Consider the following 13,238-nt stretch of genomic DNA (forward strand, 5'->3'; position numbering starts at 1 on the left):
TAGGGAAAGTTGGAGGGATCCGCGAATTCATTACAAATACAAGGTGTTTGTGAACCTCCAGCATGATTGTTACTATATCTTTGAGTTAGAGCACTCTGCTCTGTTATGATTATGAAATGTCGCAGGCAGGACTTCACACCACCTCAGAATGGAGGTCATACCTACAGCAGTCCACCACTAGTCCATCCACAGTTGTGGATGCCCCCTCCCTGGAAGTGTTTGAGGCCAGGCTGGATGAGGCTTTGAGCAACCTGGTCTAGTGGAAGGTGTCCCTGCTGATGGCAGGGGGGGTTGGAACTAGATGATCTTTAAGGTCCCTTCCAACCCAGACCATTCTATGATTCTATGACTAGTGCTTAGGATTGGAGCACAAGCTAGGTATGATATTTTAGCAGTGTTCAGTGCAGGTTCTCTAGGGCTTAGGACTCAGGTCAGAAGAAAAGCCTGATAAACCTCCTTTTCACAGGTAGGAGTGGCAACCAGACAAAATTTAGCAGTGGAAAACCTGAGGGTAGAGGCTTCTCAGCTCCTGATGCAAACAACTGCAGCAAGGCAGATGGGCAATGGAAAACCCTGGTGGCTCTGTGTTACTTACCTGCACCCAACCCACTGCTCTGCAGACACCACAGTGTCTTCTGTTCTCCTGTTTAAATCCCCTGACTCCTGGCAGGCCCCGCAGAAGCAGCACTGGAGTAAAGGCTCAACGGGTACCTCCTACTAGAGCACCTGTATCTCCCTCACTGCAACACTATTGTATGAATCCCAGTTAGTCTGCTTATGCCTTGGACAGAAACAGCACAACAGACTGAGCCCTGAGAAAGGGAAAAAAGAAAATAAAAAGGGCAGGAAAACAAGAGATTTGTTGTCACAAGGCATGGTAGGTTGCAGACATGGATTGAGCTCAGCTGCTCAGGACCCAATCCAAAGCATGTTGGAAACTCACTGTGATGTCAGTGTTTGCTGGACAGGACTCACAATCCCAAGGGAAGGTCAGGCAGATCACTGGGTGCACGCCCCATCACAGCCTGCTCCTTCTGCCTGACCATGAGAGCTCCATCCTGATGGAGAGGTGAAGGAGAAAGGACAGGCTCAGAGGAGCCTGCTTGAATCCAACAGCTGTTTGTATTCAAGGACAGTTGAGATTAAACCACTCCTCCCAAACAGAGCTGCCATCCCAAGAAGGAGTTTTGGGGAAGGTCTACCATTAAAAAAGGATCTCAGATATCCCATGATATGCCTCTCCATTTCTCAACCAACTAGACGTCTTTGAGAGGCAAAGCCTTTACCAGACATCTGGCCCTTGCAGCTCAGAGCCTGACGCAGAGGACCAGGACTTGTCTGCACTGTAACAAACCGTAAACATCAGTTCTGCACCCACTCTTAGCCTCCTCACCTCCACAGGTATCAAATACACTTTTCAATAGACCTGGGGACTATAGACCAGGTCACAGGAATTGTCCTTCATGCACAACTGAACAACTGAGACTGATTCAAAATGTCTAGACAATCTCCCCTTTGAATACCCTAGGATCTGGTTTTGGTTTATCTTATTTCTGCACCCTTCTCACTACATCTTTCAGCAGAAAAAAACAATCCAAAAAACTTTCTTTTGTATTCTCTATTTCATCCCACGAAAAGCTCTTTAAAGCCCTCGTCAGCACCACCACTGGCTCCAGACAGACAGAACTGAGAAAGTAGCAATCCCCAGCACAAAAGCAGGGAATATGTTTTAAGTAACAGCCACAATAATGCAAAATAAGACATTGTTCCATATTCATGAAGCCTGATTTAACAGCATCATTATTTCTGCCTCTTCTCTCCCCGGACCCTGTGTTAATGAGCTGTGCTGGATTTGTGTTGGATCTCTGAATTACAGGCCATAGAAACAAGGCAAGGAGGACTGCTCTCTCCTCAGCACCGGTGCCATAATTTATCAGAGCAACTACTGCCATGCTGGGATATTGCTTTGGTGCACTGAATGAAATGTCCTCTCCCTGGCCACAGCACATGCTATTTGTGCCAGAGGTGGCCAGCTGTGCCTAAAGAAGAAGGTGGCTCCTCTACCACCTGCACGGGCCATTTTGAGGCCAGTGGATGGAGTCCTTGAATTTAAGGAGGCCACAGCCTGCACTCAGAGCCTTTGACAAGTCTCTTTGCTGGAGTCTTGGAAACGGTGTCCAAGGGTTAATGCACACTGATTGGCAAAGGAAGGATTTGTATATCCTCTCCAAGCTCTAGGCGGTTTCATGAGATTCTATGAAGCCCAGGAGTGCAATAGGTCGGGCAGGGACACATTCCTGTCACTAACTGGCTGTCAGATGAGTGCAGCTGACACCAAATAGCTATTCCTGCCCTCTGACATTGAACTGGTCTCAGGTTCACAAGGCACAAACAACCTGAAAGATGCAGCACATTGCCTGGGAATCTCCATCCATACCTGTCAAAGACAGAAAAGCTGAGACCAGCCTATGTCCAGAGAGAAGATGTGAGAGTTGGGGAGCAGAAACCAAAGGTCCTGCAGACTCTGGTTAAGATACAGGGCTCTTGTAGTGTTTGATGTGCACATATCTGATCAACACTCATCTTGCCCAGTTCTGGGCAAGGCAACATAGAAAAGTAGTGACATGCTGGTGCAAGCACTGCCTCAGGGCAGGTTGTGTGTGCGTGCAAGAGGGAGGCAGGGAAACAGCAAAGCTGCCACCCACACAGCTCCAGGCAGCAGGCTCCCATGATGTGCCCCAAAATGGAGCCCTGGCTGTGGCAGCCTGCATGGGCTCCCACTCCCACTCCCGTCAGCAGACAGAGGTTAACAGTCTGCAGACATTGTTATGCAGGAGATGAATCTCATTTATTTGTAACCTGTGGCAATTCCTTTTGTTCTTGGCTCAGAAAACCTGCTGGCGGAGTCTGCCGAGCAGCGAGGGGACCATTAAAAACAAAGAGTCGCTTTCAATTCCCTTTGAAGTCCAATTTGCTGCAGTAAAACTGCGCAGGAGAATTAACCAGCTGGGCTGCTTAATTTTGCAGAAATTGAGGAATGGGAAAACATCAGCCTGACACTGTTGAAGCAGGAGATGACAGCCCAGCGCTGAGCTGGTCTTGTGGCCCAATGGACCCAACCTGCTGCTCTGGAGCCACACAACAGCAGTAGGACACAGGAGGAGCAGGGGAAACCTCCTTCCCATCAAGGCTGCAGACCAAGAACCCATCCGCTCCTGCAAGGGCCAAGCTGCTGACACAGAGCTTAGAAGAAGCACATCTCCAGCACATGTGCTGGAGACTATGATTTGCCCAAAGGCCACTGCCAGAGGAGCCAAAGTGAGCCAGCTGAGGAAAAGCAAAACAAACCTGGAAGAGAAGGTTCCCTTGGCTTGACGTGACCTCACCCACCAGTTCCCTTCTAGGTCTGTAATACTTGGCTCTATAAATATTTAAGAGATCAACTTCCATGCACCTCAGTGCCCTTTGGGCCCTCCTCAGCTGCAAAGTTGAAGGCATCCTTAGCAAAGCTGCTCAGGATTCTGGGCACAGCCAAGGCTATGGAGGATGCTGAAGCTTGAGTGCAAGAGGGAAAGAAAAGACCTAAGCAAAAAATGAGATAATTAAATATTTTTTTTTAAATATTTTCTCATCTATGCACAATACTACCTACAGGGCAAATAAGCCAAATAATATTTCATGTTAAATACACTTGTGTTATTTAACACAAACCCTGTTCACACTGCAATGCCAGCTTCATTTTCACCTCCAGCTTTTAATACAATTTGCTAGGAACAAATTTTCCATGGCCCCTTTGAGATTGTAATGTAAAGCTCCACTGTAACTTTGTAAAAATATGCATCTATAATTAAACAACAGAAGAAAAATAACTAGATGTATGTGCTGTGTGGTCCAGGTTCAGAGCTTAGGAAAGTACCTAAGAAGCTGGTGTAAATTCAGCCATATCACTGGCTTCTGATCTGGCTACAACCTGAAAATTCATTTTCCTCATTCACTCAGTAAAGGGGTTAGACTGAAATGAAGTATAGTTTCCCTGTGCTTGGGCTGGCAGGGGAGAGTGGACATGAAGAGAAATTTGATTTTATAACTCTTCAAAGGTAAAGACACAACAGGGAAGAAGAGCTGTACGAGATCCCTTTCTTCATCATGAGCGCAAGATAAGTTTTTAAAGGGAATATTCCAGCACTCGCTACAGCCTCATCCTGAGAGAAATTCATGCAGTGGTCTGAGTTGCTCCAGACACGTTCAGAGATCTTACTACATAAAGAATAATTTTTTCTGACTTTAGCTACAGCTCACTTTCTTAAGCTCATTATTTTTCTTCTTTCTGCACAAAATGATGCAACCATTGTTCAGCACCTTGGGCTCAAGTTAGATCAATAAACATAATTTATACAGTATCAACAATATCCCATCAACAGTTGACAACATCAGAAGAGTTCTGTTTCCATTGCACAAAGATGACACAAGGGATGCAAACTGCTTTGTGTTACATTAGAGAGGTGAATAATTCACACCATAATGCCTTTCTTTCTGATTATGGAATACCTCAGGGCTGGAAGCGATTTCCTGACATTTACTTATTATTTGAAACTAATCAACACATGTAGGGGATTTGTGGGTGTGGTTTTTTGTGGGTGTGGTTTCTTTGTTTGTTTTGGTTTTTTAACAGATAGGTTGCAATCAGGTCCTCGCAAGTATTTGGTACGTGACACTCAGTTATCAGACAGTCATTGCAGGTCAAGCAAAAAGCACCAAACTGATTCTGTTCGCAACTGGAGGCGCATTCAAGTACTTCCAGTATGAATATCAGTGTAAAATTGATTTATTGGGAAGGCACTGGAGATATTTGCTTTCCACAAACATCAGCACCAGCGGAGCCTGTTAGCTGGGAGGTACTGAGAGAGCAGCCTGGCAAACCAGGCCAGAGTCACACACAAATGAATTATTTGTAAGAACTCCTGCAGCATCTGCCCAGCTCTAGACTGTATCAAATCTATTTTTAAAGTCACTTAGAATTATAAATAAATAAAACAGTGTCTGAATTGAAAACTACATAGTGCCTCAACACCTACACGTAGTCTGTTTTAATGATCTCACGGCAGGCCTGGCCAAGGCACTGGCTACATGCTACAAGAGAGCTACAAGAGCTACAAGAAATCAGAGCATCCCTGGGCACAAAACTTCTGTGTGAAGGATCTGTAATCCTAGCAGCCATGTACATGAATGCAAAGTGCTGCAGACCCTGGACAGGGTGCCGCATTACCCTCCTGGAGGGGTAATGGCTGTTGAGCAGGCGAGGGGTTGGAGGGTTGAAGAGACCCTCTGCATCCCCTCTTACCTGTGGTGTTTGTGAGCTGGAAGGTGATGGATTTGTCAGGGATGCTGCAGACATTGCGGACGGACACCTGGCACGTGTAGCTGGCGTAATCCTGGGGCCGCAGGTTCTTCAGTTTCAGGACTTTGGTTTCACCCTGGGAGTTGGGTACAAAGGAGGAAAAAAAGACACAGGTATAAAGCATAGCTCATCATTGCAAGTCCATACCAGCAGCTCCCATCAAAACCCCAGGGAACTGTGCAGACTCCAAGCCCCACTAGCCACACATAAAGGAGACTCAAAATGTTTGCAGTGGTAACTCCACCTCCAGGATTTCTCAAAACACCCAGCAACTGCCTGACATTTAACTTGAAAGCACTGCTGAACAGGTCTAGGCATAATTTCTCATCAGCTGGCTTCAGAATCATCCTGTAGAACTTGGAAAACTTTAAATGTCTCAGAACAGACCCCAACATCCCACTCTGAGATGCCAGTAGGAACCTAAGGGATATCGCTGGGGTCTCAACATTGCAAAAACGAAGTAAATCAGAGCAGATTCAGGCATTAATGATGACCTAAAAACAAGTTCAACAATTATGCTGTAACAATTTGCAATACAGGGGGAAAAAAGATAATTCAGGGAAATACCCAAAGAAACCCCCCAAACTTTCTGATCTCTCTTCTCCAGATTCTAATCTCATTTATGCTGGTGCACAATGCAGAGTGGCTGCATGGATTTTGATAGCCTTTTCTCATACTACAGTAACAAACAAACTCACTCACTCCCTGGCACTCCATTAGTTATTAGCTTGTTATAGAAACAGAATCAATTTGTTAAATTATCAATAGGTGCATTCTGTAGATTTTTATTTATGGAACATGGAAAGCTCTGAGATGCATCCTGTGGTTTGCACACCCTGCAACCAGTGTCTTCCCATGACAGCTTGTCGCTGTTTTTCTCCTTGTGTTTGTCTAAATCTTTTTTGGAGAAACCATTCCATAATTGCCTGCAAATGTGAGAAGGTGTCAGCATGACAAATCCTCTTGAAGACAACCTCAAGGGACTGGACGATGAGCTCAGGCATGCTAATATGCAGAGAACAAGGACCTGACCTGAGTACATCAGAAAGATAAATACCTAGGAGACCAATAATCCTATGAAAGTCCTGTCCCCTGAGATTTGTTGCTGTGCCACACAAATGATGGCATTTAAAATGTGCATGTCAACTACTTACTTACAGGGTCATATGTATCCTGTTTATTGATTAGTAAATGCTAGGTGAATGTGTATAAGCCTTCAGTGTAAATAAGTTTTAAAAAGCTTAAACAGTAAAGTCTTCACCTGCTTTTCAATGTAAAAGCCTACCCAAACCTGACACTGATACCAGTTCATCTCAAAGACAGTATTACAAACCCCTGCAAAGGCTGCTTTGTTAAATATATTGCATTTGAGTTCCAGCAAGATTTTTCCCATCCCAGTGGTGTTGCAGAGGTGCTTTTTTGTTAATTTCAACTCTTGACAACCCAAACTCACAGGTTCATGCTGGTGCTAAGAAGAGGACCATAAAGGCATGCCTGTGTGAGCACAGCAGTCCTAGCACCCTCTCTGAGAGCTGGGAATGACCCATCATAGTGGGAACACTGCTGACAGGAGCTGCAGGATGCCGGGTCATTTACACATTAATGCTGCAACATGGTGAATTTCTGCCAGATGCCTTATTTAGCTGAAGAAAATATCTCAAGTCCTAAAACATGCTCTCATTAAGCTATGTCTCCTGTTAATTACACTGAGCATACTGAAAGCTGGAAGAGCCCATGGTGGCTTCCTCTAAGGCCAGGGATGTCCTGGTTGGATGTCATATAGCACTGGACTAGACAAAGCTCTCTTCAGGGCCAAACAGCAGTGCTGACCTACAGTGTTTCTGCAGATCTGCCACTAACCTGCAGCTCTATTCTCTCTCCTCATCCCCCTGAATGTTTCCATTTGGCTGCCCATTTCCATGACCTACAGAGATGGCGTGTTTCAATAAAATATGAACAAGACTACATTAACTGAAACATTGCCTGTAGCGTCGCTCAGAAATGGAACTCAGCCAGAATGCGCTCTGGGAGCAGAAGGAGGCGCATGGGATGAAATGGGTGCCCTGGGGAGCGGTCCTTTCACCCCCCCCCTTCCCACCCATCACTGCCTCATACTGCCAAACAGCCTTGCTGGAAGCACTGGGGCTGGTCAGCATCTGAAGGACATTCAGAGCCAGAGCTCAGCTTAGGATAACATGCCCACAGTGCCTTGGCAAAAGAAAAAAATCCCCTCCGTCTCCCACTGCAGTGGTTGGCTAATTACTGTGAAGAAAGTGGCATTCAGAGGGGCAAGTCCAGCATAGGCAAGCAGGAGAAGCAGAAAGGATGTGGATACTCTGTCACAGGATGACAGTCAGAAAGTGCCCAGGCAGTTGCAGTTGGGCTGCCTCTGTTACTTATGGCCATTAGGAAAAGCTCTTCATCATTTGCATTATGGATTCCATAGCAGTTCCTGCCATTCACTCACACTGCTAAACAGGAAGCAATTCCCCTGATTTATGTAGCTTGGGTATTCAATTAAAAAAAAAAAAATTAGTAATGGAAGATAGAGGAGACCCAATCTTGGGATTGTTTGCTTGGATTTCAGTCTCAGCCACCCAACAGTCACATAACTTCATTAGAGGAGCAGTGACCTGCTCTGAGAGACAATGCCAAAAATGGGAAGGGACTTCTAGGCTGTCACGCTCCCCCATACTGCTCTGCTCCTCTTGTACCCTGGGAACCTGCATACAGAAATAGGCTCTACCAGCCCTTCTGGAGACAGTGCTCATTGCACTGGCCACCACCCTCTCCCCACAGTGTAATCCACACAGGGAAAGAAACACCATCCACTACAGAGTCCCCTGCTCTAGCAAGATGCTCAACACAAGCTGGCAGAGGTTTAGTTTTTTTCACCTGTGTGTAGAGGGGTTCATAGATGTCGACACCATTGTCCTGACTGTGGGAAAGTGTCTCAGTTTCCCGTTTCCAGATGAAGCGAGCTGGTGGGTTGGAGTTGACAGTGCAGCGGAGGAAGACAGTCTTCTCCTGGTAGAAGCTGCCTCGTACATCACTGATGGTCTGGTGAACGGTGAGAACAGGTTCATCTAGATCTGGAAGGAAGGTAAGGAGGGCCGCAGCAGTTGTTAGTGAAGCTTGGTCTGCATGTACAGCCTGCAGAGCAGATGATGCTCCAGGCACCATAGAGGAGAGGGGAAGCTCCCACACATTTGGCTGATGACAACTGCTGAATTAAGAGCTGATCTGAGGGCAGGTAACACAAAAAATTTCTAAAGGGAACAGACAGGAGAAGCCAAAATTCTCCTGCTCACCACACAACCTTCAGAGAACAGAAAGCACCCTTTAGTTTGCAGATCCCATGTGCTCCTCGAGCAAACTGCCTGCCTGCCACATGCCTCTCAGACCAGTGGGCTACTCCACCTTCCCCAATGACACCCCACCCCCCAAACCACTGCTCTCTACTTCAGTGAGAAGTCAGAATGATCCCAGGAAACTGATCCATCATAATTTCTTCTGTTCCCACTTTCCACTTCCCAAATCCCTCCTGAAATCATGGGGCTAAGCTCATAGCTGTGAGATGCCCACACAAAGGACATGACAAACCTTCAAGTCAAGAGGTGAGAGCAGAAGTCAGGACAAGATCAAGGAGCTCAGATGGAGAGTTATCTCCTACATAGGATCAAGTCTCGGGGGGTGCCATGGGAACACAAGACGCAAAACACTGTGAAAGGTCTGTACAATTTCTCTCTCTCCCTATTAAAATACCCTCTGTGTATTTTCTTCTTTTCAAGGTCTGTACTGACTCCCCTTCTTCAGTAACTTGTACTCACTGCATCCCTATCACCAACCCTAAACTGATCAGATTCTTTTCTATTTTCTCCCTTTACAGAAAATGCTCCTTCCAATTCCCTCACTAACAGCCCTGCAGGGAACATGCTTTCTCCATCCATCCAAGACAAAGTGCTCCCCAGGGACTGCCCTCCTGCTAAAAAGGCGTAATTTTCTTGGGCTTTTGCACCAGACGTCAATGTTTGAACATCAAGGAAGTGTGTGGAAAAACCTCAGAGGGGTGGATCTTTCTCCTCCCAGAACCGCTTTGAGACTCATTGGGGTTAAATGTAAAGATGGGATCATCTGGCCCCCTAAAACTGAAATCTGTCCCTGTGCCCTTAAGCATGTTTTATAAGGCATCCATTGAGTGTAGTTGAAGCAATTCTACATTTTCAAGAGCCTTATGATCCCATCTTCAGCTGTGAGGAAACTGAGGCATACTCACCCTGTATGCCCTTGTGCTGCCAGCACTGTCTTCTGCACATGTTAGCAGAGAGGAAGAGGACACACACTCAACAACCTCCTGCTGTCTTCTCTTATGCCACCTAATTTTCACAATATTTTATTTTAGAGATTTGTAAGTTTGGAAAGCTGACTTTCAGAAAGGAAGGGGGAAGCAGAGATGAATTTCTGCTAATGTGTCATCCAAGTAACGCATGTTCTCTGCTGAATCACAAGTGTCAACTTGTGGATTTGCATATTTTAATGAGCTGTATGCTTGGTAGACAGCAATTGTAATGGGACCTGAGATTTGTCAGCTTGACCGCACCGTAGCTCAGAGATATGAATGGAGCCATTAGCAGAACAATGACAAGGCAAAAAAAACCCCAAACAAAACAAAAAACAACAAACAAAACAAAAAACCCCCAAACCAACCAAGGCTGAAAAAAAACAAACACAGGTGGAGAAAAAAAGGCTCTTTTCCATACAGTGCTGTCTCCATGTGGCCATAGGATGACTGAAATTTATACCAAATTCTCTTGGACCAGGACCCTGGGCACAGCCTCTCCCCTTTTCCCCTTCTTTGTTCTTAACTCTCCTTTATTTTTTTCACACTTTACATGACTAACTCTGTAGCTACCATCCTTTTGATGCTCCATTTCTCAGAAGGATGCATGGCAAAACACCTCCTTTACTGATCAAAGAAGATACTCACCATCCAGGTCTCCTGGCTCCCAGTTACTCCCCACAAAGCAAGTAGTATCTTGGTAAACCTTTCCTCCCTCGAATCTTTCAGCCTTCTTTCGTAGCAGTCAGCCCTAAGTCTAGCACTCCTGAGAAAAGCTAAAATTAGACCTAAGACAATATGTATGTCCTTGATGTATGAGTAACGCCACCGATGTCAGTGAGCTGCACCAATGATAAATTTGGCCCAAGGCTGGTCATGGAGATGATCAAGTGGGATGTTTCATGTGCAATATAAGACTGTAAACATCCATTCTTTCTCTTTCTTTACTTTCCTGCTCTCCCACGTGGAAATACTCCAAACAGTAACTGCCTCTCTGCCAGTATCTAACCAATACTTTAAAGCCTCACGTGATGCCCATCTGGGGCAAGGGAATAACTTGCTGCACAAGCTGGTGGTCCCAGTTTAATATCCTCTTGGCACCAATGGTGCTCTCTGCACAACCTTGCTGTCTAATACTAAAATTATGAGTGAAGACTAGCACTAGCTGTCAGGGACACCAAGGCTCATATGAAGGTGATTAGTTATCTTCAACTACTAACTGGGATGTGGGGAAAGGAGGAGTTTGTTCTCAAATTCTGGTTCATTCAGCTGAAGGTTGCCTGGGTGAGTGTTCAACAAAAAATGCGGCTTCTCCTATGTGTTCCCTTGTAACTACTGCAAATACTAGCAGAAAATAGACTCTCCTCCCCAAAAACCAAGTGAGCAGAACAGAGGTGCGTTACCAAGTCCATCTGCAGAGTAGATGTTAGTATGAGAAAGCCCTTGGCCACCCCATTAGCCCCATAGTTCTACAGGTCAGAGCTGCATGAGGGATCATAGGACACTACATCACTCTAGCTCCAGTCTGCACCCCAGAAGTAAAGGGAACACACTTAGAACATAAAAAGAGTCATGCCAGAGTTCTGTTCCTAGAGACAGAGGCCCTGGCAAGGTGTCATATTGAAGCTTAAGAAAAGTAAGTCCCCTTTGCAGTGGAAAGCCATCATATTCCTCTTCTACGTGCAGGAAAGGAAACAGGCAGAGAAGCCAGATAAATTTAGGTGGGTGTCAGGACTCCTCCGAAGCTACACAATGCCCATGAAGAAATGCTCATCCTATCCAAAGTAGGTGCTGATGAAGCAATCTACACTCCTAACCCTATGTCAGGATAGGGCAAGGAAGGGAGAGAGATGGTAGATGCTCCAAGCCATATAATACAACTGCGGATCATGAGTCTACCAAACGCTAAGGATGTCCAAATCTGTGGCGTATTTTGTGAGGGTCACAACACATAAACTAAAGGCAGCAGATTGCCTGAACACACTAGTTCCCATCACAGGGCTGGACAGTAGGACTAAGAGCAGGCAGCTCTTAGTCAGGAAGCACCTGCTGTCAGCAAAGTTATGCCCAGACTCCAGGCAGGTATGGGGGTTCTGAAGCCCGGTGGTTGCTTCACTGACAGCTAACTACAGCGCATCACAGCACAGAAGAAGGATTGTGGGAACAGGTGGTGACAGCTTCAAGAAGGTTTTTTATCATCATTTATATCTTATATATACATCAACCTCTTGCTGGCTAGGCCTTCTCGGAAGATCTGAGTGAGCAAAAGGATTTGGTGTTACTCAGACTGGAGGAAACTGGGATAGTGGACAGCTAAGGACAGTGAGCGGAATGGCAACCTTCCCCAAGACAGCAAACCTCCTCAAAAGTTACCTAGACCTTAAATCTTTGATTCCTCCCATATGGGGATTATAGGATAAGTTTAATTTCCCTCTCTTTCGGCCACAGCAGCCCAAGAACAAACAACATTAAGCCAGTATCAGAAATCTTCAAAACTTGGGGCCCAAGGTAGACAGCTAACAGCATCTCCAAGACGCAAGAAGGACTGGCATTGCAACCAGCCAGAGAAATGCTGAGTCACTGCTGAAACTGAGGGGTTCTCACAACTACACTCACGTTCACCCCTTCACAACTCAGCCTGCTCAGGTGCATCCCAGAGTCTTTTGCTCTGTTTCCACCATGCTGCAGAGGTAGCAACACTGGCAGCAGGTCACTGGTTTCAGGAATGCACCACGCATTGGAGGCACTACTAATTTCTAGAAGCATTGGTTTGCTTCAAGCATTGCCAGCTTCAAAATGAACACAAAGAAAGCAGAAGCCATCTACAATGCTACATCCCAGACAAGCACTAGGGACCCTTGGCAGTGACAGACTTCACAGCACCTGGATAAGAACGACTCACATGGACAGGCAGAGCTACTTTTTTTGTGGATGGATCTAATCTCCTACAGAAATGGACCCTGGGGATATCGCACCAGTCCCTTTGCTCCTGAGTGAGGTGCGTATGGTCCTAGGGCAATGCAGCTCCCTGCCAGCCCCGCAGCAAGGCAGAGACATGCAGTAGAACTGTGGGAAGGTCTGGGTTGCCGCTAAACGACTTACACTGCACATCTACTCGAATGGACTTGATGGCAGGGACCCCAACCCCATTTTCTGCTTTACAGTAATAGCGGCCCCCCTGCAGCCTTTGGATCTTCTCAATCCGAAGGGTCTCGTTAAGCACTGACGTCTCTTGGAATTTGTCCGACGCGCTGCCAGCGGTTTTGGTCCATCTCACCTGCACAAGAAGAACGAGAGAAATGCAAGCAGTCAGTGACGCAAACTAGAGATCCCAGGGGACAGCAGCAGTCCCTTTGCTCCTCTTTGCCTTCCTCCCTAGCCATTCTCAAAAATGGGCCCTACAGCACCACCGGACCTTACCAAAGTTCAGCTGCTGATCTCAGTATGTCTCAGTAGACCAGCTGCTGATTCACATCTGTCACCAGTCCCCATGTCCGAGTG

The 13,238-nt window shown here is 46.2% G+C and overlaps 1 protein-coding gene across 1 annotated transcript in view; it reads right to left on the reverse strand.

Moving 5' to 3' along the window:
• Positions 1 to 13,014, reverse strand: part of MDGA1 (MAM domain containing glycosylphosphatidylinositol anchor 1) — a gene marked incomplete at both ends in the record, with an annotated part of 92,756 nt that extends 79,742 nt beyond the window's left edge. The window contains 3 exons of the mRNA XM_010166415.1: positions 5,342 to 5,474; positions 8,294 to 8,490; positions 12,840 to 13,014. Of these exons, the coding sequence (XP_010164717.1) occupies positions 5,342 to 5,474; positions 8,294 to 8,490; positions 12,840 to 13,014 (505 nt within the window). The remainder of the gene's footprint in view (positions 1 to 5,341; positions 5,475 to 8,293; positions 8,491 to 12,839) is intronic.
• Between the last annotated feature and the right edge of the window lie 224 nt (positions 13,015 to 13,238).

The sequence above is a fragment of the Antrostomus carolinensis genome, unplaced genomic scaffold (assembly GCF_000700745.2).
Source record: "Antrostomus carolinensis isolate BGI_N321 unplaced genomic scaffold, ASM70074v2 scaffold15394, whole genome shotgun sequence".
Classification (NCBI taxonomy): domain Eukaryota; kingdom Metazoa; phylum Chordata; class Aves; order Caprimulgiformes; family Caprimulgidae; genus Antrostomus; species Antrostomus carolinensis.